We start from the raw sequence: 22,680 nt of genomic DNA, 5'->3' as shown, positions 1-22,680 counted from the left end.
TTTGAAGGCAGGGGACAATATTTGTCACTGATCTCAGCCCTCTCTCAATGCCCACATCCAATATGTATGTCCCATGAGCACATCTGATCTTTCGCATGACTTGTTCTCAACCCTCTACCGGCACAACTTCCCTATACAAGTTCCTAAAGGATGGCATCCTGGCACTGGGGAGAAGGGTTTGTTTGCTATTGCTATATTTCTTTCAGAGTATTTTCTTTTCTATTTATCAAGTGGTCCTTGCATTCCTGCTGTGTGTAGGGCTGGGCACACAGGGCCTCAGAGCTCTGAAGCTTAGAGCAGACTGGGGAGATAGAAGAAGTCAAACTGAAAATGTGTGCACTACAGCAATGAAGCACTCTTTGAGGGAAGGCACGGGTTGCAGGAGTGTCCATCAACAGGAGGGCATGATGGGAGTGGGTGAGGAGGAATGAAGGGGCCAAGGGGTAAGGCAGGAAAGCTCCCAGTCTGTAGGGGCAGTTGTGGGCAGTCCGCACAGGGAAGGGCTGGGCTCTGAAAGGCCATTGAGGCTGCATGCGGAGGGGCCTCAAGGATGCATCTGGCTCTCCTTAAGACAAAGAACACTCACAAGTCCTGTGGATCATAACCAAAGGATGTGACTTACTAATTCCTTAGTTCTTGCTTTCCTTCCTAGTCACTAACCTCTTTATTCCATTCATGTCTGACGTAGGAAGTCACAGTATGAATTAATAAGAATTCTGTGGAAATTCTCCATGGTATATTTGATGACATCAAACCAAAAGGTGTCATTTTAAGGATAAGGTTTTGTTGCTGTTGTTTTGCTTTGTTTTGTTGGTTTTTTTTTTTCAATGAAGGGTTCCTGTGTGTGGACCCAGCTGTCCTGGGACTCTCTCTGTAGATCAGGCTGGCCTCGAACTCAGAGATTTGCCTGCCTGGCTCTGCCCCCTGAGTGCTAGGAATAAAGGCGTGTGCCACCACCAGCAGCTTAAGGATACCTTTCAAAGTGCAAAAAGGCAGGCTGGAACCTTCCCTCAGACTGACGTGGTAGTGGCGGCTGTGTTTGTCTAAATACACCTTATCTGGGAAAAGATGATCTGGTTATCTAACGAGGATTACATTGCTGAGCTTCTTGATCCTAATCTGCCTTCATAGTCTGTCAGATTTAAGGACATGGGGCGTGACTTTGTATTCAGACTGACAGAAAAGCAAAACTTGTAGAAAGGCCTCATAGAGCTCTCTTCTGTTGTGGCTGCTTCCGTTTGGTTTTTGAGACAAAGTCTCACTAAGTATTTTCCACAACCTACAATGGCTTTGAGGTTGACATCCTGCCTCAGATTCCCGAGTGCTGGAACGTCAGGCTTTTGCCACCACAGCCAGTCTGTCTTAAGGCTGTTAGAAGAGAAATATCCGTGATGACTCTCAATATTTTGGAATATATGCATATGTCATATGCATATAAACACTCCCACGCTCATGAATAAAGACTTCAATCTTACATTGTATTTGTCTAATCAGGTTTAAACAAATTAACCCAAGATGAACACCTTTCCATTTCCTTCCCTATTAGGTGCAGTCTCCCAATTGGAGTGCTTTTACAGCTTGTACATCCTTCTTGCATGGTCCTTCACTTAGGGTTTGCAGTGCTCCTGAAAGCCAGGCAGAGGGGAATTAGCATCCTGTTTTTGCTGATGAGGAGCCTGCACTGGGCCAGCAGCTGCTGTGTCTGAAGGAGCCAGAACCGCTGTTCTGGGGGCCCTGTATTCCCAGAACCAGGAACAAGCCCGCATGCCACAGATGCTATGTAAAAATCTGTTGATGGAAGGATGGCCAGCTGCTACTCAAAAGCAACCCTTGCACACTGTAGGCTGTACAATGCAAACGGAGTCAGCGCCTAACGTTTGTTGAGGGACTCTATGAATAGGAGCCTCGCCTTGCCACCGTGGGTGACGCCAGGAATGAGTACGGGAAAATCAAAGATATTGTCCCGCCATTTTACATACAGACAATTTCGTCTTATTTATGAAGTTCCACAACCCTGCTCTAGGAGCCAAAGAAGGAAGACATGGGTAACGAGCACCCACCGGGGAAGCATCCTAACCTTACCCGAATCTCACTGTCTTTGGGCAAGTTTGTTGTTGTCCTTTGATCTTTCAAATGACCTAACCCTTTTCCTAACAATTTTGTTAAAAAAAAATTAAAACAAAAACAGACTCTCATATTTGCCTAAACACACGTGCGTTAAAAATGCCAAGTTTCCATTCTCTGCATTACCAACCAACCTGACCTAAGCAGTCTAATTGTTAATGAGTAGGCTGCTTAATTATATTATAGACTATTGATCAAATGAAAAACTATGCAGCCATTCAAAAGAATAAGGCAAATCAAGACACCCTGGAAGAGAATAATCTCTAAAACGGATTAATCATTGAAAACAAAACAACAATAACAACCACCATCAAGGTGGGAGTATATGGGAGGCAATGGCGTCTAGCTGTTTGAACACAGGAGACAGGTTCCTACAGACAGACATCCACACACTGCCCATTGCTGACCGGGCAGGGCTTGGGGCCAGAGAAACTGACAGTTTTCCCTGGTAGTTATAGGTAGTCCCAGGAGGACTCCAACCGGTTCCTGTGGGGAGCTTAATGGGTCCCCTCTTCCCCACCTGCGGGCGGTGAGCACTCACCCTTCCCGGCGGCCGGTGGAGCTTGGGCGTCCAGGGGAGCCCCGCAGCGCCAGACCCCGCAACCGCAGCGCGCTCGGGCGGAGCATGGCGGAGGGGAGGCCAAGCACCGACTACACGGACTGTGGCCTTAGGCAGGAGGCAGAGGGAGTGGAGAGGGAGAGGGAGCGGGGTGTCCTCCCACAGAGGGGCGGACTCCAGCACCGAGGCGCCTCCGGGACCGGTGCCACCGGGACCCGCGCCTGCACAATCGCGGCGACATGGCACCAGCCGGAGGCCCGCGGGCCAAGAAGGTGAGTGTTGCTCAGGCCTTCTTCCTTTCCAGCGAAGTTCAAATCCCGCTTCAGCCAAACCCCTAAAACCTTATTAGAACTGTACGTGCGGCCCAGAGCCTCAGTTTACCGGATACCAAGTGGATTAGCATTCATGGAGCCCTTACCCAGCCCAGAGCTTCTGCATTTGCTGGTATCCCTAGTTCGCGGGGCGGGGGTGGGGGTGGGGTGGGGACTGAGACTCAAGAGTCAGGCGACCTACTCAGAGTTGGTGATCGCGTTCAGGACCGAGGAGGGATCTGAGGTCAAGTTTTTGGATTTAAGGGACCCTTATTTTTCTCTCTCAAGGAAGCACATGCAATAGATAGCCCCTGGCGTTCATCTTCCCAGTTTCTGTCCGTTTCTCTCAGGTTTCGTCTTAAACGCATCAACCAGGCCCCTCAGCTTCATGCCTGTCCTGTATGAAACAAGGACACCTTGTATTTCTCAGTTGTTTCAGAAGGCATTCCCACATCTGGCCCTTCTCTCATGGCCACCAGATTTGGGCTTCATTCCCACAACACTGAAGACATGTTGTGGAAGCAAGGAATAGCCCAACAACCAGAAAGGCATGAACTTGGAAGAGGGGTCTCCCAGGATCCACCAGAGCCGTCCTCCCGGACACCATTCAGAGTCCTGGGGCAGTGGAAGCAAGAAATGGGCACCTCTGTTTTAGGAATGCTAAGAAACTGGGGTCGGAGGTGACCTGCACTAGGGATTGAGAGAAGTCCAAGTTCAACCCCTTGCTAAATTGCTAGTCAGCCATTAACAGCTCCCAGTGAGAAAGAACTGAGGGCAATGGTGACCTCACACAGCATAGACTCACCCTAACTGAGCAATAGTTACAGACACACCGGCAAAAGACTAGACAGGATCCCACGCAAAATGTGGAGCCGAGGTTTCATAGCTCTCTGAGAGATGTTCTTCTAATGACAAAAACTGAAATGTAGGAAAGAAATGAAATTGTTTAAAAGACTTGCCCGAGGTGGTGGCACATGCACGCCTTTAATTCCAGGACTCGGGAGGCAGAAGCAAGTGGATCTCTTCTGAATTTGAGGCCAGCCTGGACTACAAATCAAGTTCCAGAACAGCCAGGGCTGTCCCTGTCTTGAAAAACCAAAAACCAAACCAAAGCAAAAAGACTCCTTTTAAAGGTGAAGAGCATCGTGTTGCCTTCCTTAACCTGCCTTTGCTGGGATTAAAGACTGCACCACGCCGCTCCTGGCTATTCACCTTTTTAAAAAGTTTTTATGGAACCAGTGTGGTGATACATGTCTGTGGTCCCAGCACTCGGGCAGCAGAAGCAGGTGGCTCTCTGAGTTTGAGGTTAGGCCAGTTTACATAGTGAGTTTTCCCTACCCAGGGCTACACGGTAAAACTCTGACCTTTTTTTTTTAAAGTTTTGAAAACATTGTGTGCCCATTCCTCTGGGACTCTGCTCCTGGAACAGTGTATTTACATGCTGGTCCCTGTTAATGTGTTCCTGAGAGATAACTCGGGACCTCTCTCTCCTCCGCTGGCAAGCACAGGCCGCCTGTGCCTCCACCCCATTCCTCAAACCACAGGAATTGCCTCTCCCCACCCCACCCCCAAGCCAAGCCAGGCAGATGGGGCTGTTTAGGCATTTTGAATGCAGATCAACAGTCTCAGCCTGAACCCAGATGGTAAATGCAGAGGTTTTAGGTTGATATCTTCCAAAAGAGGGATGGAAAGGCACCCCCGGCCCCCACCGTCAGATCAGCAGGTGCACTGTCTGATGGAGGATGAATGAGAAGGCAGGACTGCTGCAGATGAAGTCACATCCTTAGCATCCTCTCCCTGTTCTCACCTAACCTGATTAGAACTAAGTGAGGAGGGGGAGAGACAAGGAGGGACAGGCTGCTCGGGCTTCAGATTTCCAAAATCCAGTTATTCTGATAGTGACGACAAAGAAAAATGGAGACTTTAAAATGCTGGGCAGGGGGCTCGAGAGGTTGTTCAACAGTCAAGGGCCCTGACTGCTCTTCCAGAGGACCTGAGCTCAGTTCCAGTACCCATGTTAGGAAGCTCACGACTGCCTGTAATCGGTTCCAGGGGATCTGCTCCCCTGCGGGCTCTTAGGTCACTGCACACACATGCACACTTGTGCACACATGCACAAAAACACATAAAAGGTAACATAAATTTCTAAAGAAAACTTTGGACAAGCTCCCAGATAAGAAACAAAAATGAGCTGAGGAGTGGCGCATGCCTTGGGTCCCAACACTCGGAAGGCAGAGGCAGGCGGATCTCTGTGAGTCTGAGGCCAGCCTGGTCTACAGAGTGAGTTCCAGGACAGCCAGAGCTGTTACACAGAGAAAAAACAAAATAATAATAATAATGATAATAATAGAAAGAAAGAACAAAAGAAAGAAAGGACAAAAGAAAGAGAGAGAGAGAGAGAGAGAGAGAGAGAGAAAGAAGGAAGGAAGGAAGGAAGGAAGGAAGGAAGGAAGGAAGGAAGGAAGGAAAGGAAGGAAGGAAGGAAGAAAGAAAGAAAGGAAGGAAGGAAGGAAGAAAGAAAGAAAGAAAATGTCTCACCTTCTACCCCGTCTCACAAAGACACAGTAGTCAAAATATGCATTATGGTTCTTTTTAAAGCCTGCTAATTTTTTTTAAATGCTTTCTTTATTACTTATTATATGTACAGTATTCTGCCTGCGTGTACATCCGCAGGCCAGAAGAGGGCATTGGATCTCGTTACTGATGGTTGTGAGCCACCATGTGGTTGCTGGGAATTGAACTCAGGGCCTTTGGAAGAGCAGACAGTGATCTTAACCTCTGAGCCATCTCTCCAGCCCCCAAGCCTGCTAATTTTTGCTGGAAGTGTGCCAGGCTTTGCTTCTGCTTCTCAGGACACAGTCACTACCCCTTGTGGTGCCTCCGATGTTTTCAGAACCACTCGGTCTCTCTGCTGTCTCAGCTGGCAGAGTTCACTGAAAACCTCTCCTTCATTAGATGCTGGTAGAGGTAGGAGGAAGATAGACAAGTAAGATATGTCACCTGTCCCCCCCCACCTTCTACCATCAAAGTGAGACAGGTAAGGGCCAGATACTGTTGAACAGCTGCACACATGGACAAAGGTGCTGAAGTTGTCAGGGCACAAGGAAAGGTGATGGCCGACAGAAGGACAGTGAGGTGTGTTAAGATTATTCAGTAATCCAGTGGCTGGAGCAATAGGGGTGAGGAAGCCAGAAATGCTTCACAGATACAAGCGGTAAGGTTGGACATGAGAAGAAGGAGCCTAAGTGAGAAACCTGGAGTAACGGTTTCCCCTCAAGGACTGGGTGATATGTTTTATTAAATTTGATTCTCAAATTGACTAACCCAAGGAGGTGATCTGCATCTCTCACCCAACTAGATGCAAAAGTAAGTCGCGCATACCTGCCGTGGCTATGCTGGGTCATCCTACAAAACCTTATTACCAGTTGGCTCCCCCTGACACTGAGTGCAACTGAGGGTGGCAGGGCTACAAGATGATTCTACACCTCGGTGACATAATGCCACTCCAGTCAGAACGGGAAAGATGGCTTCTACCTGTCCTGCTGGCTAGTGCTGTGACAAGGACACGCCCAACAGCCATGAAGACTGCAAGTTTGGGGGTTTGTTTAAGTTGAAGATATTGTGCCCCCATCCTTTAGTATATGAGTAGCGAAGACAAAACAAACAAACAAACAAAAACTAAAATGACTATCAGGTTAATCCGTGCTTTCAGTATAGTTTGGTCCAGAAACTGCCAATCGAGAAAAAAAAAAAAAAAAGATCTATAGCTCCTTAACTGCACAAAATAGGTATTTAGATTGGCCAGGAATCATGCTGTAGTGTCTTCTGAAACACTCTTAGACATAATTTTAGCAGAACTATTGTCTGAAGAACACAAAATCCACATGTCTAAAATTGGAAATGACTTTAGAAGGAAAAGCAGGGCACAGAGAGAGCCTGCTGAGTCTCGGGTCTCTTTCCCAGGGCATTTTGGAGCGTCTGGACAGCGGGGAGGTGGTGGTTGGGGACGGCAGTTTTCTCATCACGCTGGAGAAGAGAGGCTTCGTGAAGGCCGGACTCTGGACCCCAGAAGCAGTGGTGGAGCATCCAAGTGCAGGTGAGTACCACGGCACCCAGAAGTGTTTGTACAGGTAACAGTTGGCTTCAACACCAACGAAGGAACATCAAGGAACAACAGCAAGCATTTCCTAAGGACTGCTTCTCTTGCACAATTGCCAAGGGGTGGAGGCTAAGGCAGAGTGTGAACTGAAGCACCGGGAACAGTATCCTTCTCTCTCTCTCCCTCTCCTCTCACCCCTTCTCTCTCTTCCTCCTTCTATCCCTCCCTTTCCTCTTCTCCTCTCTCTCTCTCCCTCTCTCTCTTTCTCCCTCTATCCCTCCCTTCCTCTCTCCCTCTCTCCATTCATATTTTCTTAAAAAGCATAGGTTTAATATATATATAAATATATATATTTAAAATATACATATTTCACTGTTTATTCCTTGGAAATTTTCCTTCTAGCTATTCAAGAGTTTTTGTAAGTTAACAAAAATTATTAATTGCCTTAGATTCATCCTGCTGAAAGTTGTGCACGGTAGATAACAACCATGGCTATAGTAATAATGGCTGACGGCCATCACCAGCTTAATGAAGCAGACAGCCAGGCTCTGGGGACCAGAATGCATCTTCCTGACTTGGGGGGAAAAAATAAAACTAAAAGAGTTAGAAGCTAGAAACCATTGCAGTTGGTTGGTGACCTTACAGTGGTGTTTTAACTATACTTGGCTTTATTGGTTTCCCTTGCTTTTCTAGAGTCGGGGGACTAAGCCCAAAGAAAAAGAGGGGAGATCAGGTCACACACTGGGAGTGTGGCTTGAATCTACCAGACTCCATTCACATATCCGTCATGCAGAAGAGAAAGCTAGGGTCCTTGTTTGGTTCTTCCCCAGAACAGCAGTGTTAGACAAGACCTGTGACCTTGACCACGTCCTGGGGCAGGACGTGGGCCAACGGTGAGGACAGATGAGTTTACCACCAGGAGATGCCCAGTGTCGTTGGTGCCCTGAGGCCATTTGTGCTATTTCCGAGACTGCTCAGACACCTGCTTCCGCGGAGGACAGAATAGCTTTGCTTCTCCGGTGCCTCTTGGGACCTTTTCCTTTTTGTCTTACTTTCGAAAGATCTTTCAGCTAAACTGAATGTGTTGAATTAGCCAGAAGGGGGTGCTGGTGGGACGGAAGTAAAGGGGGATTTTCTTTTCTTTCCTTTTTGTTTTAGCAGAGTCTCAGACATCCTAGGCTCGCCCTAAGCTAGCGATGTATGTAGCTGAGAAAAACCTCAAACTTCTTCTGATCCCCCAGCCTCCACCTGAGTGCTGAGATCACACCTGCTTTACAGGGTGCTGAGGATCAGATCCAGGGCTTTATTCACACTGAGGAAGCATTCTGCCAACTGGGCTGCTTTCCCACCTCAGGGAGGGGACTCTCTCAGAGGCCATGTGCAGCCAGGGCTGCTTACCACATGGCCCCTTCATCCTTGCTGTGGAATCTGCCTGCTGTGGGTGTCATGTGTAGGCCTGCTGCTCTCTGTGTGAGCTTCTTCACTCTTCCCACTTGGGTGATAATAGGCCAGCGGCATCCTGCACACATTGCCGTGTGAATAAGCTCCAGACAAGGGATGAGGGGACAAGAACTAGTCAGGCCTTTTAGTCTCTGCAGGGGACCCGCTGGAGAGCAGTCAGCAGAACCCCGTGGGATGCTCCACAGTGCATGTGGCCCTGTCACACTCCTGGCTTTAATTGGTAGCTCTCTCAGTTCTACGTTTGAAATTGGATCTGGTGGGGAGGAAAGAAAGGAAGGGAGCTGCTACTGAGAATGTAAGCTTCTGGAATTTGATTTTGTAATTGTGATTTCAATTGCTTGGCAGTTCGCCAGCTCCACACAGAATTCTTGAGAGCGGGAGCGGATGTCTTGCAGACGTTCACTTTCTCTGCCACTGAGGACAATATGGAAAGTAAGGTAACTGGGGTGTGGGTAGGGGGCAGCCACCAGGAACAAGCCTTCTCGTGGGAGGTGGTAGGACTGGGCTCCTGTGTTACTGTGACTCCACAGATGTGTGTATGGAACAGAATGTCTTTGGGTCTTGATTGCTGTGAAGAGACACCATGACCACTGCAACCCTTACAGAGCAAACATTTAATTGGGGTGGCTCACTTACAGTTTCAGAGGTTCAGTCCCTTATCATCATGGTGAGGAACACGGCAGTGCGCAGGCAGACATGGTCCTGGAGCTGAGAGTGTTACTACATCTTGTGGCAACAGGAAGGCAACTGACTGTCAGACTGAGAGAAGCTTGAGCAAAAGAGACCTCAAAGCCCATCCCCACAGTGACACACTTCCTCCAACAAGGCCACACCTCCTAATAGTACCTCTTCTTTTGGAGGCCATTTTCTTTCAAACCACCATATAGAATATCATCAGTTCATGTGTAAGATGACAACGCCAGACAGAACAGGCTGTTGGAAAGGTGAGGCATCCCGACAGAGGTGTTTTGTGAAAAAAGAACATTTCTCTAAATCTTTGTTTACCCCCTCACTCTGTATTGTTCTTTTATCCACTTATCTGTCTGTGTTGTAATGAGGAATGGTGGACTGTGTCCCTGCCACCCGGCTAGTTTATACCCTAAATAACCACATGGAAATTGTACTAATTTAAACACTGCCTGGTCTGTTATCTCCAGCCCCTTATTGGCTAACTCTCACATATTAGTTTAACCCATCTCCATTAATGTGTATCGCCACTTGACTGTGGTTTACCGGCATGAGTCTAACCAGCATCCACCTCGGAGAGGAGAGCCATGGCGTCTACCACACTGCCTTTTTCCTCCCAGAATTCTGTTCTGTCTTCCCCACCTACCTGAGTTCACCCTATCAACTAGGCCAAGACAGTCTCTTTATTTAAGCAATGAAAGTAACAAATAGACTGAAGACCCTCCTCCACCATGTCTGGAGACAGGGGAACCTTGGGAACTTAAGGCTGCCTACCAATGACAAAAATCAGGCTCAATACCCAACTCTGCAGTCTACTGCCTGTGTGACTTCATAGAAGACCGTCCTGCTTGGCACACTGACTTTAGCTCTGGAAAAGATAATACACAGAATTATGCTCAGACCCGCCAGGAAGAGTAGATGAGATGAAGAATGAGGAAACATTTGCAAAGCCAACTGTTCATGACAACTGACTTTTATGGATGCTCATGTTCATTGGAGAAACTCACATTTAATGAGAAGCAATATGTCCACGTTTATGGTTACATCCATGGACTCTCATTATGGTGCTCTCTGTGCTAAGCAGAAAGATGGTATAAAAGAGGTGTCTTAGTTAGGGTTCCTTTTGCTGTGAAGAGATATCATGACCACAATAGCTCTTATAGAGGAAACATTTAACTGAGGTGGCAGCTTATGACTGCAGAGATTTAGTCCATTGCCATCATGGTGGAGAGCATGGTGCCATGCAGGCAAACACGGTGCTGGCTACATCTTAATCAGAAGAAAACAGGGAGTCACTGAGAAAAGCTTAAGCAAGAGAGACCTCAAAGAGATACACAGTGATGCACTTTCTACAACAAGGCTACAACGCCTAATAGTGCCACTGTCTATGAGCTAATGGGGGCCGATGACATTCAAACCATCACAAGAGGCTTAGACCATCTTCTTAGATAGATAGATAGATAGATAGATAGATAGATAGATAGATAGATAGATAGATTTTTTTATTGAGTTCTACATTTTTCTCTACTGCCCTCCCTGTCTATCCCCTCCCCTTCAACTGTCTCCCAAGGTCCCCATGCTCCCAGTTTACTCAGGAGATCTTGTCTTTTTCTACTTCCCGTGTAGATTAGATCTATGTATGTCTCTCTTAGAGTCCTCATTGTTGTCTGGGTCTCTGGGATTGTGATTTATAGGCTGGTTTTCTTTGCTTTATGATTAAAAACCACTTATAAGTGAGTACATGTGATAATTGTCTTTCTTTCTTGAAATGATGTTTTCTAACTCCATCCATTTGCCTGCAAATTTCAAGATGTCGTTATTTTTTTCTGCTGTGTAGATGTACCACATTGAAAGAATGCTGTGTAAACGCCATTATTTTTTTTTCTCCACTGTGTAAATGAACCACATTTTCCTTATCCATTTTTTGCTTGAGGGGCATTAAGGTTGTTTACAGGTTATGGCTATGACAAACAGTGCTGCTATGAACATAGTTGAGCACATGTCCTTGTGGCACGATTGAGATATATCTTTGGATATGTACCCAAAAGTGGTATTACTGGGTCTTAAGGAAGGTTGTTTCCTAATTTTCCAAGAAATCGTCACACTGATATCTAAAGCAGTTGTACCAGCTTGCACTCCCACCAACAATGCAGGAGTGTTCCCTTTACCCCACAACCTCTCCAGCATAAGTTGTCATCAGTGTTTTTGATCTTGTCCAGTCTTACAGGTATAAGATGAAATCTCAGAGTTGTTTTGATTTGCATTTCTCTGATGACTAAGGATGTTGAGCATTTCCTTAAGTGTCTTTCAGCCATTTTAGAGTTCTCTGTTGAGAGTTCTCTGTTTAGGTCTGTATTCCATTTTTAAAATTGGATTATTTGTTCTTTTGAGTTCTTTGTATATTTTGGTGCGTTTATTTTATATAGCGGAAGGATGGATTCTGTTTTCATATTTAATCTGTCAGCCTGTGTCTTTTTATATGTGAGTTCAGTCCATTTATATTAAGGGATATTAATGACCAGTGGTTGCTATCTCCTGTTAATTTAGTTTTTGTTGGTGGTGATATTAATTTGTGTGTTTTTCCCTTCTTTGGGACTTGCTGCTGTGAGATCATCAGCTGTCTGTGTTTTTGTTGATGTAGTCAACTTCCTTGGGTTGGAGTTTTTCTTCTAGTGCTTTGTGTAGGGCTGGGTTTGTGACTAAGTGTTGGTTAAATCGGGTTTTGTCATGGAATATCTTGTTTTGTTCTTCTATGGTGGTTGAAAGCTTTGCTGGGTACAGTAATCTTGGCTGGCATCCATGGTCTCTTAATGTCTGCATAATGTTTGACCATGACCTTCTGGCTTTCATTGTCTCCAATGGGAAGTCAGGTATAATTCTGATAGGTCTGCCTTTATATGTTACTTGGCTTTTTTTCTTTGCAGTTCTTAATATTCTTTCTTTACTCTGTATGTTTAGTGTTTTGATTATTATGTGGTGAGGGGACTTTTTTGGATCCATTCTATTTGGTGTTCTGTAAGCTTCTTGTATCTTCATAGGCTTATCCTTCTTTAGATTGGGAACGTTTTTCTTATATGAATTTGTTAAATATATTTTCTGTGCTTTTGAGTTGAACTTCTCCTTCTTCTATACCTATTATTCTTAGGTTTGGTCTTTTCGTGGTGTCCCATATTTCCTGGATATTTTGTGTTAAGTTTTTGTTATATTTAATGTTTTCTTTGACTGATGAATCTATTTCCTCTACTGTATCTTCAGCACTTGAGATTCTGTCTTCCATCTCTTGTATTCTGCTGTTCATGTTTGCATTTGTGGTTCCTGATCATTTTGTTATGGTTTTTGTTTCTATAATTCCCTTGACTTGTGTTTTCTTTATTGCCTCTGTTTTAGTTTTCAAGTCTTGGATAGTTTCTTTCATATGTTTGATTGCTTTTTCTTGGTTTTCTTTAAGAGATTTGATGATGTCTTCCAATTTTTTGTTTGTCTTTTCTTCCATTTCTTTGAGGGAATTTGTCATTTCTTCTTTAAGAGTCTCAAACATTCTCCTGAAGTTATTTTTTAGGTCATTTTCTTTTGCTTCATCTATAGTTGCTTGTTCAAGTCTTGTTGTTGTAGGGTCTCTAGATTTTACTGGTGGTGTATTGCTCTTTGTGGTGTTGTATATGTTCTTGCCTTGTCTACTCATCTTTTCCTCTGATTGGTGCAGTTGGGACTGTCTGTGATTCTGTTGATTAATCTTCTAGGTGCCAGTGAATCCAAGGCTCAGATGGCTGTTCCTTATGGTACAGTCAGTGCCACGGTTCTGAGATTGCTCAGCGCTCCCGGGCTTTGCTCTGCTCCCTTGGAGCTTTCTGTCTCAGGCCTGCTTTGGTCTAGGTTGCCAGCTCAGACCTGTTTCTGCAAATGTCCCTGGTCTGGATCTGCTCCTGCAGAGGTCTCTGGTTTAGGGTTGGCCCTGCAAAGGTCTCTGGCTCTGATCTTCTCCCTGGTCTGGATCCGCTCTCTCTCCCGTGGAGTTTGCCTTCTCAGGCCTACTCTGGCCTAGGTCATTGGCTCAACCCTGCTCCTGTGGAATTTGTTCAATCCTCTTCTTAAGAATCTGTGTGAAAGGGGAATGAACAAAATTATTAAAATACAATGTGGTGGAACTGAGAAATGGCTCAGCAGTTAAGAGCAATTGTTGCTCCAGGGGATCTGGATTCAATTCCCTGTCCACACATAGCAGATCACAACTGCCTGTAACTCCAACCCCTGGGGACCTGATGCTCCCTTCTGGCCTCCAAGGGCACCAGCACATACATGGTGCACAGACATACATGCAGGTAAAATCCCATGCACATAAAATAATAATAATAATAATAATAATAATAATAATAATAATAAAGGATTGAGTCTCTATACCTCACAATCAGTCTAAATTTATGTTTTAAAAACTCAGTGTGGATTATAAAAATAATGGAAATATAGAGTCACTGGTGGGGCTGGGGAGATAGTTCACTCAATAAAGTACTTGCTGTATAAACACAAAGCCTGAGTTTGGATTCCCAGAATCCATGTAAAAGTCAAGTACATTGATGCACACCTGTAACCCCATCACCAGATTTGGAGCTTTGGGGTGGGCAGAAGCAGGCAGACTCCCAGCGAATGTAGCTAAATCCATGAGATCCAGACTCAGTGAGAGACCTTGTCTCAAAAAACAACATGGAGAGCAATGGAAGAAGACACCTGGTGCTGACTTCTGGCCTCTACAAGTACATGCACTCCTCCCTCTTCTCCCTGTCTCTCTCTCCCTTCCATCCTCCCTCCCTCTCTCACACAGGAGTCACTGGTAAGAAGGGAGATTATGTTCAAGTCTTCTTGAACTGTAGGTTGCAGCACTGACTTGCTCACTGCTCCCTCTGTGACTTGTTGTGACTTGTTTTATTTTACATTGAAAACACCGGGCTCGTGTTTCTGCTCTTGCTCTCAGTGGGAAGCCGTAAATGCAGCAGCCTGTGACCTCGCCAGGGAGGTGGCTGACGGAGGGGATGCTTTGGTGGCAGGGGGCCTGTGCCAGACATCGCTGTACAAATACCACAAGGATGAAACTAGAATCAAAAACCTTTTCCGACTACAGCTGGAAGTTTTTGTCAGGAAAAATGTGGACTTCTTGATTGCAGAGGTAAGGCTGGCCTTGGAGGAACTGGACAGGACTGCCCTATGCCCTGATCTCCTCCATGCAGATGGTCAAAGGTTTAGGTTCATACTCAGCACTCCAGGCAAGGCTCTGGCATCTGCATGCTGGGTTTCCTGTGAGGCAGGGGATGGACCCACAGCATGCCTCAATATGAGTGTTGTTTTCTGAGGTTACATGATTGTGGTAGATGACTTGGGGGGACAATGAGATGAGAAAAAAAAAAGGACAGTGGCTTAGGACAAACATATCCCCTCCCAAAGGAGAGGTCAGTCAGCAAGCTGTATCACATATTATAATTTGGTAATTGTTACAATAGTTTTTCAGCATTTTTGCTTTACCATTCCAAAGCCTACTTTAACTTGAGGCCAGTTTTAAGAAGTGCTGTCTCCTAGTATTTTGAGCATGTGGAAGAAGCTGTGTGGGCTGTGGAAGTCTTGAGAGAAGTGGGGAAACCTGTGGCTGCGACCATGTGCATCGGCCCGGAGGGGGACATGCATGACGTGACACCTGGAGAGTGTGCGGTCAAGCTGGCGCAGGCAGGTAAAGTGGCCATGATGAGATGGGCGGTGCAGGGGCTGCCTATGAAATGCAGCAATCTTTGCTCAATATTGTCAGGGAAATAGAAAAACAAGAAGGAAATCTTCTTGTCTATAAGTCCTAGGGTAGCTAACCTCTAAACTGGCTTCTAAGATTGACTGATTCGTTGGTTGGGTGGTTGGTTGGTTGGTTGGTTGGTTGGTTGGTTGGTTTGGAATGAAATTGAATCATTTCTAATCAACATAGCCCAGGACAGTGTTGAATTTGTGACCCTCCTGCTCCCAGATGCTGTGGTGACAGGCATGTACCCCAACCAGCTCAACTTCTGTTATAAGAAGAAGTAACAAATGAGCCCACTGGAAGTTGTAATGGTTCTTTATTGCCTTGCGCAGGAGCGAACATCATTGGGGTCAACTGCCGATTTGGGCCCCGGACCAGCTTGCAGACCATCAAACTCATGAAGGAGGGCCTCAGGAATTCGGGCCTACAAGCTCACCTGATGGTGCAAAGCCTGGGCTTCCACACACCTGACTGTGGCAAGGGAGGGTTTGTAGACCTCCCAGAATATCCCTTCAGTAAGCTCGGGTGCATGAAAAGTCCCTCGTGGGTTTGTTTCGCTAGTTTTTCACAACAACAGAGTTTCTCTGTGTAGCCTTGGCTGTCCTGGAACTTGCTCTGTATACTAGGCTGGCCTTGAACTCGTAAAGATCTGCCTGCCTCTGCCTCTCGAGCACCAGGATTAAAGTCATGTGTCATCACTGCCTGGCCCTCATGTTTCTTACTATTACTAAATTGATACAGTTTTATAATATAAGGCCATATAAGGAAAAAAAAACTTCCAGTGTTAACCAAATGGAAACTCCCCTAAAGGATGCATAATCATTCTAGTACTCATATTTGTTTTTTTGTTTGTTTGTTTGTTTGTTTGTTTTAAACCTGGGGTGAGGCTGGGTAAAGGAGAAGCCCAAACAGCGAGAAAATGTCATTTGAAGATAGGAGCTGCATTGCTCACTTTTCCGTTTGTTTTCGCCTAATACCTACTGAGAACCAACTTAGGGGAAGCTGTATTCTGTCATGGTGATAAGGCATGGTCTGTCATGACCTCCATGGACCGGATGAGGCCAGGAAGCTTAGGTGCCCAGCAGACCTCAAGGTCTGCCACTGGTAAAAATTGCACATTTCCAAACAGTTATCAGCTGGGGACCAAGTACTCAAACACATGAGCCTTTGGGGCACATTTTGCATTCAAACCAGAATAGAGATGGTAACAGAACCATCAAAATCACTGTATTGCAGGCATGGAACCCAGAGTTGCCACCAGATGGGATATTCAAAAATACGCCAGAGAGGCCTACAACCTGGGGGTCAGGTACATCGGCGGCTGCTGCGGATTTGAGCCCTACCATATCAGGGCCATTGCGGAGGAGCTGGCCCCAGAGAGAGGATTTCTGCCTCCGGCGTCAGAAAAGCATGGCAGCTGGGGAAGTGGTTTGAACATGCACACCAAACCCTGGATCCGAGCAAGGTGGGGTCTTTTTAAGTTGCGCTCATACTTTCTCCGACGTACTGCTGTAAACGTGATGCGTGTACAAGGCAGTGAGAACTCACGCAGTGCAAAGGTGCCGAGGATGAAAGCAAGCCGCCTCTGGCCCCGTTCCCAGGGAGTCCTGGTCTGCTCAGGCTGCTGTAACAGAATACTATGAACGGGGGAGCTTAGAAACAACAGAAATTTAGGGCTAGGACTGGGATCCTGTACCTTAGCCAAAGCACCCATAAAACAAAGGCTTACAGATTTTCTGTGAGTTCAAGGCCAGCCTGATCTCTACAAAAGGAACTCCAGCCCTGCCCAGCTACAGAATGAGGCCCTATCTCAAAACAAACAGAAATTGTTTCTCATAGAGTTCTAAAGTCCAAAATCAAGCTGCTGGTAGATGCAGTGTTCAGTGAAGATCCTCTTTCTCAAAAACAGTGGCTTTTTGTTGGGGGAATCTGTAACAAGTCTCTGTCTGACCAGACAGCTCCCAAATAACCACATGGAGACTTACTATTAATTACGAAAGTTTGGCCTTAGCTTAGACTTGTCCCAATAGCTCTTATAACTTAAATTAACCCATTTATATTAATTTGTGTTTTGCCTCTTGGGTTTTTTTCTTTCTTTTGTTCTGTGTGTCCAACTCCCTCCATGTCTCATTGGCATCTCCCTGCAGCATAGATTCAGCTCCTACTTCCTCTCTCTGCCCATAAGTCCTGTCTATATCTCCTGCCGAGCTATTGGCCATTCAGCTCTTTATTAAACCAATCACAGCAATACATTTTCACCCAGTGTACAAATATCCCACAACAGGGCTCTCATAACAAAAGGGTCAAGTCAAGATCTCTGGAGGTCTTTGATAAGGACATTAATCCCATTAGCTAGAGATCCTGCCACTGTGATTTATTTACCCATCCCCCAAGACCCAACTCTTGTGATCATATGGATTAGGTTTCAAAGCACAATTTAATGAATACAAAAATTACATATTTATGGGTGCCACATGATGCTTTCATACACGTATACACTGGATAATGTCCATGTCAGGATAAACAAACATGTCTACCTCCTCCAGTAGTTACCATTTCTTGATGGTAAAAATATTCAAATTCCTTTCTTCTAGCTCTTTGATATGTCATGATATATATAGTACAGTTCTGTTCTCTGTAGTCATCCTATCACGTACCTATGTCTTAATCCATCAATATGAAGTTCACTCTATAAAGAAAGGATTGATTCTCTCCTGTTTCTCTCTACTCTCCCTCTCTCTTCTACTTTTTGGGCTGCCTTCCTGTACCGTGTGTGTGTGTGTGTGTGTGTGTGTGTGTGTGTGTGTGTGTGTGTAAGAATGTTCTGGCACTTGTGAATTCACAGAACCACCCTAGGTGTCATTCTTTCTCAGGTGCCATCCACCTTGGTTTTTTGAGACGGGGTTTTTCCCTAGAGCCTGGAGTTTACTGATTAAATTAGGCTGGCTGGCTAGTGAGCACCTCCTGCCCCTGTTTCCCAGAACCAGAGTAATAAGTGCCCACCACCAGACCTGGCCTTTTATGTGGGTGCTGAGACTTGAACTCAGATCTTCATGCTTGCATGGAAAACACTTTCTGACTGAGTGATTTCCCTGGCCCCATTCTTTGGCTGCTTCTAGTATACAATTAACATTTTTAGCCACTATGTCCTATTCTGTAGTCACAATTAAGTCTTCCAGGATTTTTCTATAGGTTGCTTCTAAATTATAAAGCTGGAGAATGGCATGTACAATATTATAACAATTGTCATACGAGCAGCAGGAAATTAGTTGTTTTCTGTCCTACCTCTTAACCCTGCTGGGTAAGTAAATTCCTTTCTTTGTAGGTACAAAGTGAACACACTGGCATGCCCCAAGACTGTGTCCTTGGGGAGTAGAAAGTCTCATAACTGCTTTGAATGGGCACACTTGGTCTTACCTTAACAATGAAAAGAGTTCAGCTATACACAGAATTAAGAGTCAAAACATGTTTCAGACTTAAAACTTCTTCTGTCTGACGAAGCCTTCTAAAGGACTATCGATGATTCCAGACCTCTTCAGAGACAGAATGGGGGAGGGGAAGGCTGGAGGCTGGAGAGATGGCTCAGTGGTTAAAATCACTGGCTGCTCTTTCAGAGATCCTGAGTTCAATTCCCAGCAACCACATGGGGACCTTGTCAGAGGGTTGAAAAGGGGAGGGGAGAGGAAGGGAGGGGAGCAGAGAAAAATGTAGAGCTCAATAAAAATCAATTAAAAAAGAGAAAAAAAAAAGAAGAAATTAGCCTTGAAAGCCAGATGTTAGACAAGTATAAAGAATGTCAGTCCAATCACAAAGCTAATTTTCATCTGTGGAGAACTCACAAACATCTATAATGGAGTCTGGTGCCCTCTTCTAGTGTGCATAAAAACACAACACTCATATCCATAAGAAAACGAATTAAACAAACCCAGACAGACGGAGGATGGAAGGGAAATCTCCCCGTCACTCACCTGTCACCCCCGTAGAGGCAGTTCTCTGAGAGCCTGGCTGATCTCTATGAGCCTGTAGAGGTTCTTCAGTCTCCCCAGCTAACTCATCTGCTCTCCTGCCTCTGGCATTCATGAACTGCCACCTTCCCCTCAGCTTTTTCAGCAGGTCCCCTGGAGATCTTCTGGTGCCCCCGCACCCTGTGTTAGGCCCATGCTCTCTCTCTCATGCACAGACTCGAGTGTGGACTGATCCTTTCTGCTGCCGAGTAGCCCTGTTGACCCTTGGTTTTTTTGGTGACTCTGAGTTTCCAGTGTGGTGTCTTGTGGGTGTCACAGGTCCTTGGCCATCCTTTGAGGTTTCTGGGGAGTGACCATGGATGTGTTCCCTTGGGGGTCTGCTGTTGCTTATCTCTTGGTGCCTCTACACTTCCCAATGCCCTCCCTCAGAACACAGTGCAAGCTGGAAGCTCAGGGAAGAACAACCGTTCCACTTTGCAAACCTTGAGCACTTGAAGGGGAATGTCCCAAGCATCGGGGTCTGGTGGATTCTCTTCCCTCTTATATTCCACCAGTCGCCTAAATTCTCAACAGAGGTAAATTGGCTTTGTGACTGGACTGACATTCTTTATACTTGTCTAACATCTGGCTTTCTAGGTTATTTCCAAGTTAATTTCTAATTAACTTCCTCTTTCATTGTTGAAAGAAGATTCACAGGCCTGTGTCTTCTCTGAGTTCTTCCTGATCCTAAATTATGCTATATGTTATGATCGCTTTATTATTAAAGGCATTTTCCTCAGGGCCCCGTGAGCCTTGCTCTGTTTTCCTGTGTATCTGTGTGTTCTCTTTCTTCCAATGTCTATCAATACAATGCCATCTCCTTTACATGGTTTGGAAGCTGGTTGTGCCTTGGGTTACCTTTTCCTAGGGTCCTGTTTACTCAATGATGTTATGTAGTAAATACATCTTCTTTGTTAGTCTTGGTGAGATTTGAAGGCAAGGAACCATTGCCAGAACTTTCTATGGGTGTCTGTCAGAGAAGATGGTTTTCACAGGTGTAATTCATAAAAATGGACCAAATGTAATTCAAAGACAAAGGAAGGACATTTTGGTGATGAATATAAGTTTAAATAAGTTAAAATAGCTTATTTTCTATTTATTAAATTTTCTAAATTATTAAATAGTTCAGTTGCTATAACCTGTGCAACCTTAAAAGTAATGGGCCAGTAAGAGTAAGACCTTAGTTTGAAGACCAAAGTACTCTTTGCACCCTGAACTTCCAAACCTATTAATGCTTGTAGAAAGTCATGATTCACAGAGGCCATTTTAAACCTCAAATTCTGACATTACATCATATAAAAATATTAACCATTTTCACAAGTTTCCTAAGGAAAGCGAGGGAAACTGTAAGGTTATATTAAACACCAAAGTCTGTGACCAAGAATCCTATACTCTTTTTCTTTTGTCCCAAAAATAAGAAAGAAAGCCCCACAAGGTTGTTTGTTTTCTGTTCTTGGTTACATAGTTGGAGAATTACCTTTTGCCTCATTATGTTTAAAACTGTCTCGATAACTTCTCAGTTCACTAAAATACTGAGCAGACTTAGGACATCTCTGCTGGAGGTTTCAGGATGAAATGTAATTAATAGTTGTAAAATCTCCTATAACTGAAATACATTGTTCTGAAAGGTGGCCTTGAAGCCTGGCGATCAGTAAAGAAAAGGATAAAAGGATGGAAACCGGCCTGGGGAGATGGCTCAGTCTGTAACCGGCTTGCCGTGAAAATAGCGAGGGCCTGAGTTCCCATCCCTGAACCCAAATGAAAAGGCAGGCACAGCAGTGCACATCTGTAGCCCCAGTACTGGGGAGACCCGTGGATCCCTTGCCGGCTTAATTAGTCACATCCCTGAGCTTCACATTTAACAAAAGACTCTGTCTCAAAACATAAGGTCCAGGGCAACTGAGGGAGACAGCTGGCCTCTGTGTGCACACACACATATGCACACGAGCGTGTGTACACACATGTTCACGTATATCCCACACACAAAAATTGTGCAAAAGTCACTGGTGTGAATATACAGAGTTCTTCTGACTGTACGTTGAAAAAAAAGTTCTGCTTTAGTCTGATCTCTCCTTCCCTCCCTCCATCTCTCCCTCCCTCTCTTCCTCCTTTCCTCCCCCTCTTCTTCCTCTCTAACACACACACACACAGTGACACATAGAATTTATAAAATTCTTTAACTTAATGGTGCATATTTTCCAAACCCAGGGCTAGACGGGAATACTGGGAGAATCTGCTGCCAGCTTCAGGCAGACCTTTCTGTCCTTCGCTCTCAAAGCCGGATGCATAAGAAGCAACGAAAGAAAACTCTGAAAAGACAGACCAGGAAGAACCAGTCTCAAGCCCTGTGTTCCTTGCTGCTGTCATCAGCCTGCCTCGTCTTCCAACTGCTGAGCATCGATGAGCTGCTGTCCCTTCAGTTCAAGCAACATGTCCCTCCCGAGCAGACTCGCCAGATGCTGTGGAGATGTGGAGCACCTAGACCTCCCTCCCTAAGCACACTCTGACTAGTAATTCCACAGTGCACCCATGTGGAGATATGCAGGCAGGCTCTCAGGGTGGACTTGACATTCTTAAATAATCCGAAGTCAGCGAGAAGCTAGCTACCTTAGTGAATAATTCAGTTGTCTAAGCTAGATGCTTGAGGACGAGGGAGCGAGCAGGGCTCTGATTTAGCAATCAATATGCTTTTCTCAAGTGATTTCTATCGTAGCTACAAACACGTCTCAGTAGAAGAAATGCTGGAACTGCTGTGAGCGATGGCAGGATTATTAAAATCACGGGGCTTTGCTTTTAAAGATGACTTTTGCTCTCAGGTCCCAGGATTTGTAAGAGCGCCTTTCTATCCACGCGCAGCTAGACTGGAAACTGCTGACGGTCACGGCCCTTATAACACGCTGCTCACAGCTCTCTTTCTCTAGCCAAACACAATTGCAATGCTCAGTAAGATACTTGTTGGTTATAGTCAAACAGATGAACCCTAAAAGACTTTCCAAAAGTCGGAGTTCAAGTCCATCTTGTTCTAGTTCTTTCTTGATTCCCATTTGTGTCACACGCTGACAGTGTATCCACTTTTCTCCTTTTCGCAACAATGTAGCAATGTGTGACAATTAGTAAAATTACAATGTATTTTCTTTTTATGGAATTCGAGTGTCTTAAACTTCATAGACATTCTCTGGAATAATGACAATAAATATCCATTACCTGCCATGTTCTGGCTTTGTCCTGTGCTCTCATGGCCACATCGTCACGGGGTTAAAACTGCGATAGATTCCTTTTAAACACATCTGTTTGCAGGCGAGGAAACGGGCCTGAGGAGGCCATGGCACTTGCCAAGGTCACACATGCGGGAGTGACATTTGAGCCCGTGTGCTCTAGATCTGGAACCCTCAAGCGCTGCTCTGCCTTACCTCTGCCTGAACACAGCTGTTGCTTTTATAATGATTGACTCGAGACATTGGTATTTCCATTTCCTTAGATGGGTTATCTTTGAGTTTGAAGCCTTCAAATTCCTCTCTTTCAGTGCTTCGTAAAATATAAAACATGGAGTTTAAAGTCATTAAACTTAGGAGTGAATTATGAGTCACTTCTTACGAGTGAATTGACCCTTCAGTCTGGATGTGGTTGTTTTTGTAATGCTAATAACCTGGGACTCATTCACCACT

The 22,680-nt window shown here is 45.2% G+C and overlaps 2 protein-coding genes across 3 annotated transcripts in view; one reads left to right on the top strand and one right to left on the bottom strand.

The window, feature by feature from the left end:
* Dmgdh (dimethylglycine dehydrogenase) overlaps positions 1-3,144 on the bottom strand; it is a 72,158-nt gene extending 69,014 nt beyond the window's left edge. Inside the window, exon 1 of one of the 2 annotated variants that reach the window (XM_085676850.2) lies at positions 3,102-3,144. In XM_085676850.2, coding sequence (XP_085532976.2) covers positions 3,102-3,121 — 20 coding nt within the window. In that variant the 5' untranslated portion in view covers positions 3,122-3,144. Of the gene's footprint in view, positions 1-2,665; positions 2,821-3,101 lie in introns of those variants that run through there. The other variant, XM_048455938.3, reaches the window with a different exon arrangement.
* Bhmt2 (betaine--homocysteine S-methyltransferase 2) lies at positions 2,828-22,225 on the top strand. Its single transcript, XM_048455940.3, has 8 exons — positions 2,828-2,955; positions 6,958-7,090; positions 8,900-8,991; positions 14,208-14,399; positions 14,807-14,954; positions 15,344-15,526; positions 16,248-16,476; positions 21,224-22,225. Exons 1-8 carry the CDS (start codon positions 2,923-2,925, stop codon positions 21,303-21,305), a joined length of 1,092 nt encoding a protein of 363 aa, XP_048311897.3. The 5' UTR covers positions 2,828-2,922; the 3' UTR covers positions 21,306-22,225.
* The last annotated feature ends 455 nt before the right edge of the window (positions 22,226-22,680 follow it).

Source organism: Myodes glareolus, chromosome 15 (assembly GCF_982192425.1).
Source record: "Myodes glareolus chromosome 15, mMyoGla1.1, whole genome shotgun sequence".
Lineage (NCBI taxonomy): Eukaryota > Metazoa > Chordata > Mammalia > Rodentia > Cricetidae > Myodes > Myodes glareolus.
This window is presented reverse-complemented; position numbering and strand designations above follow the sequence as displayed.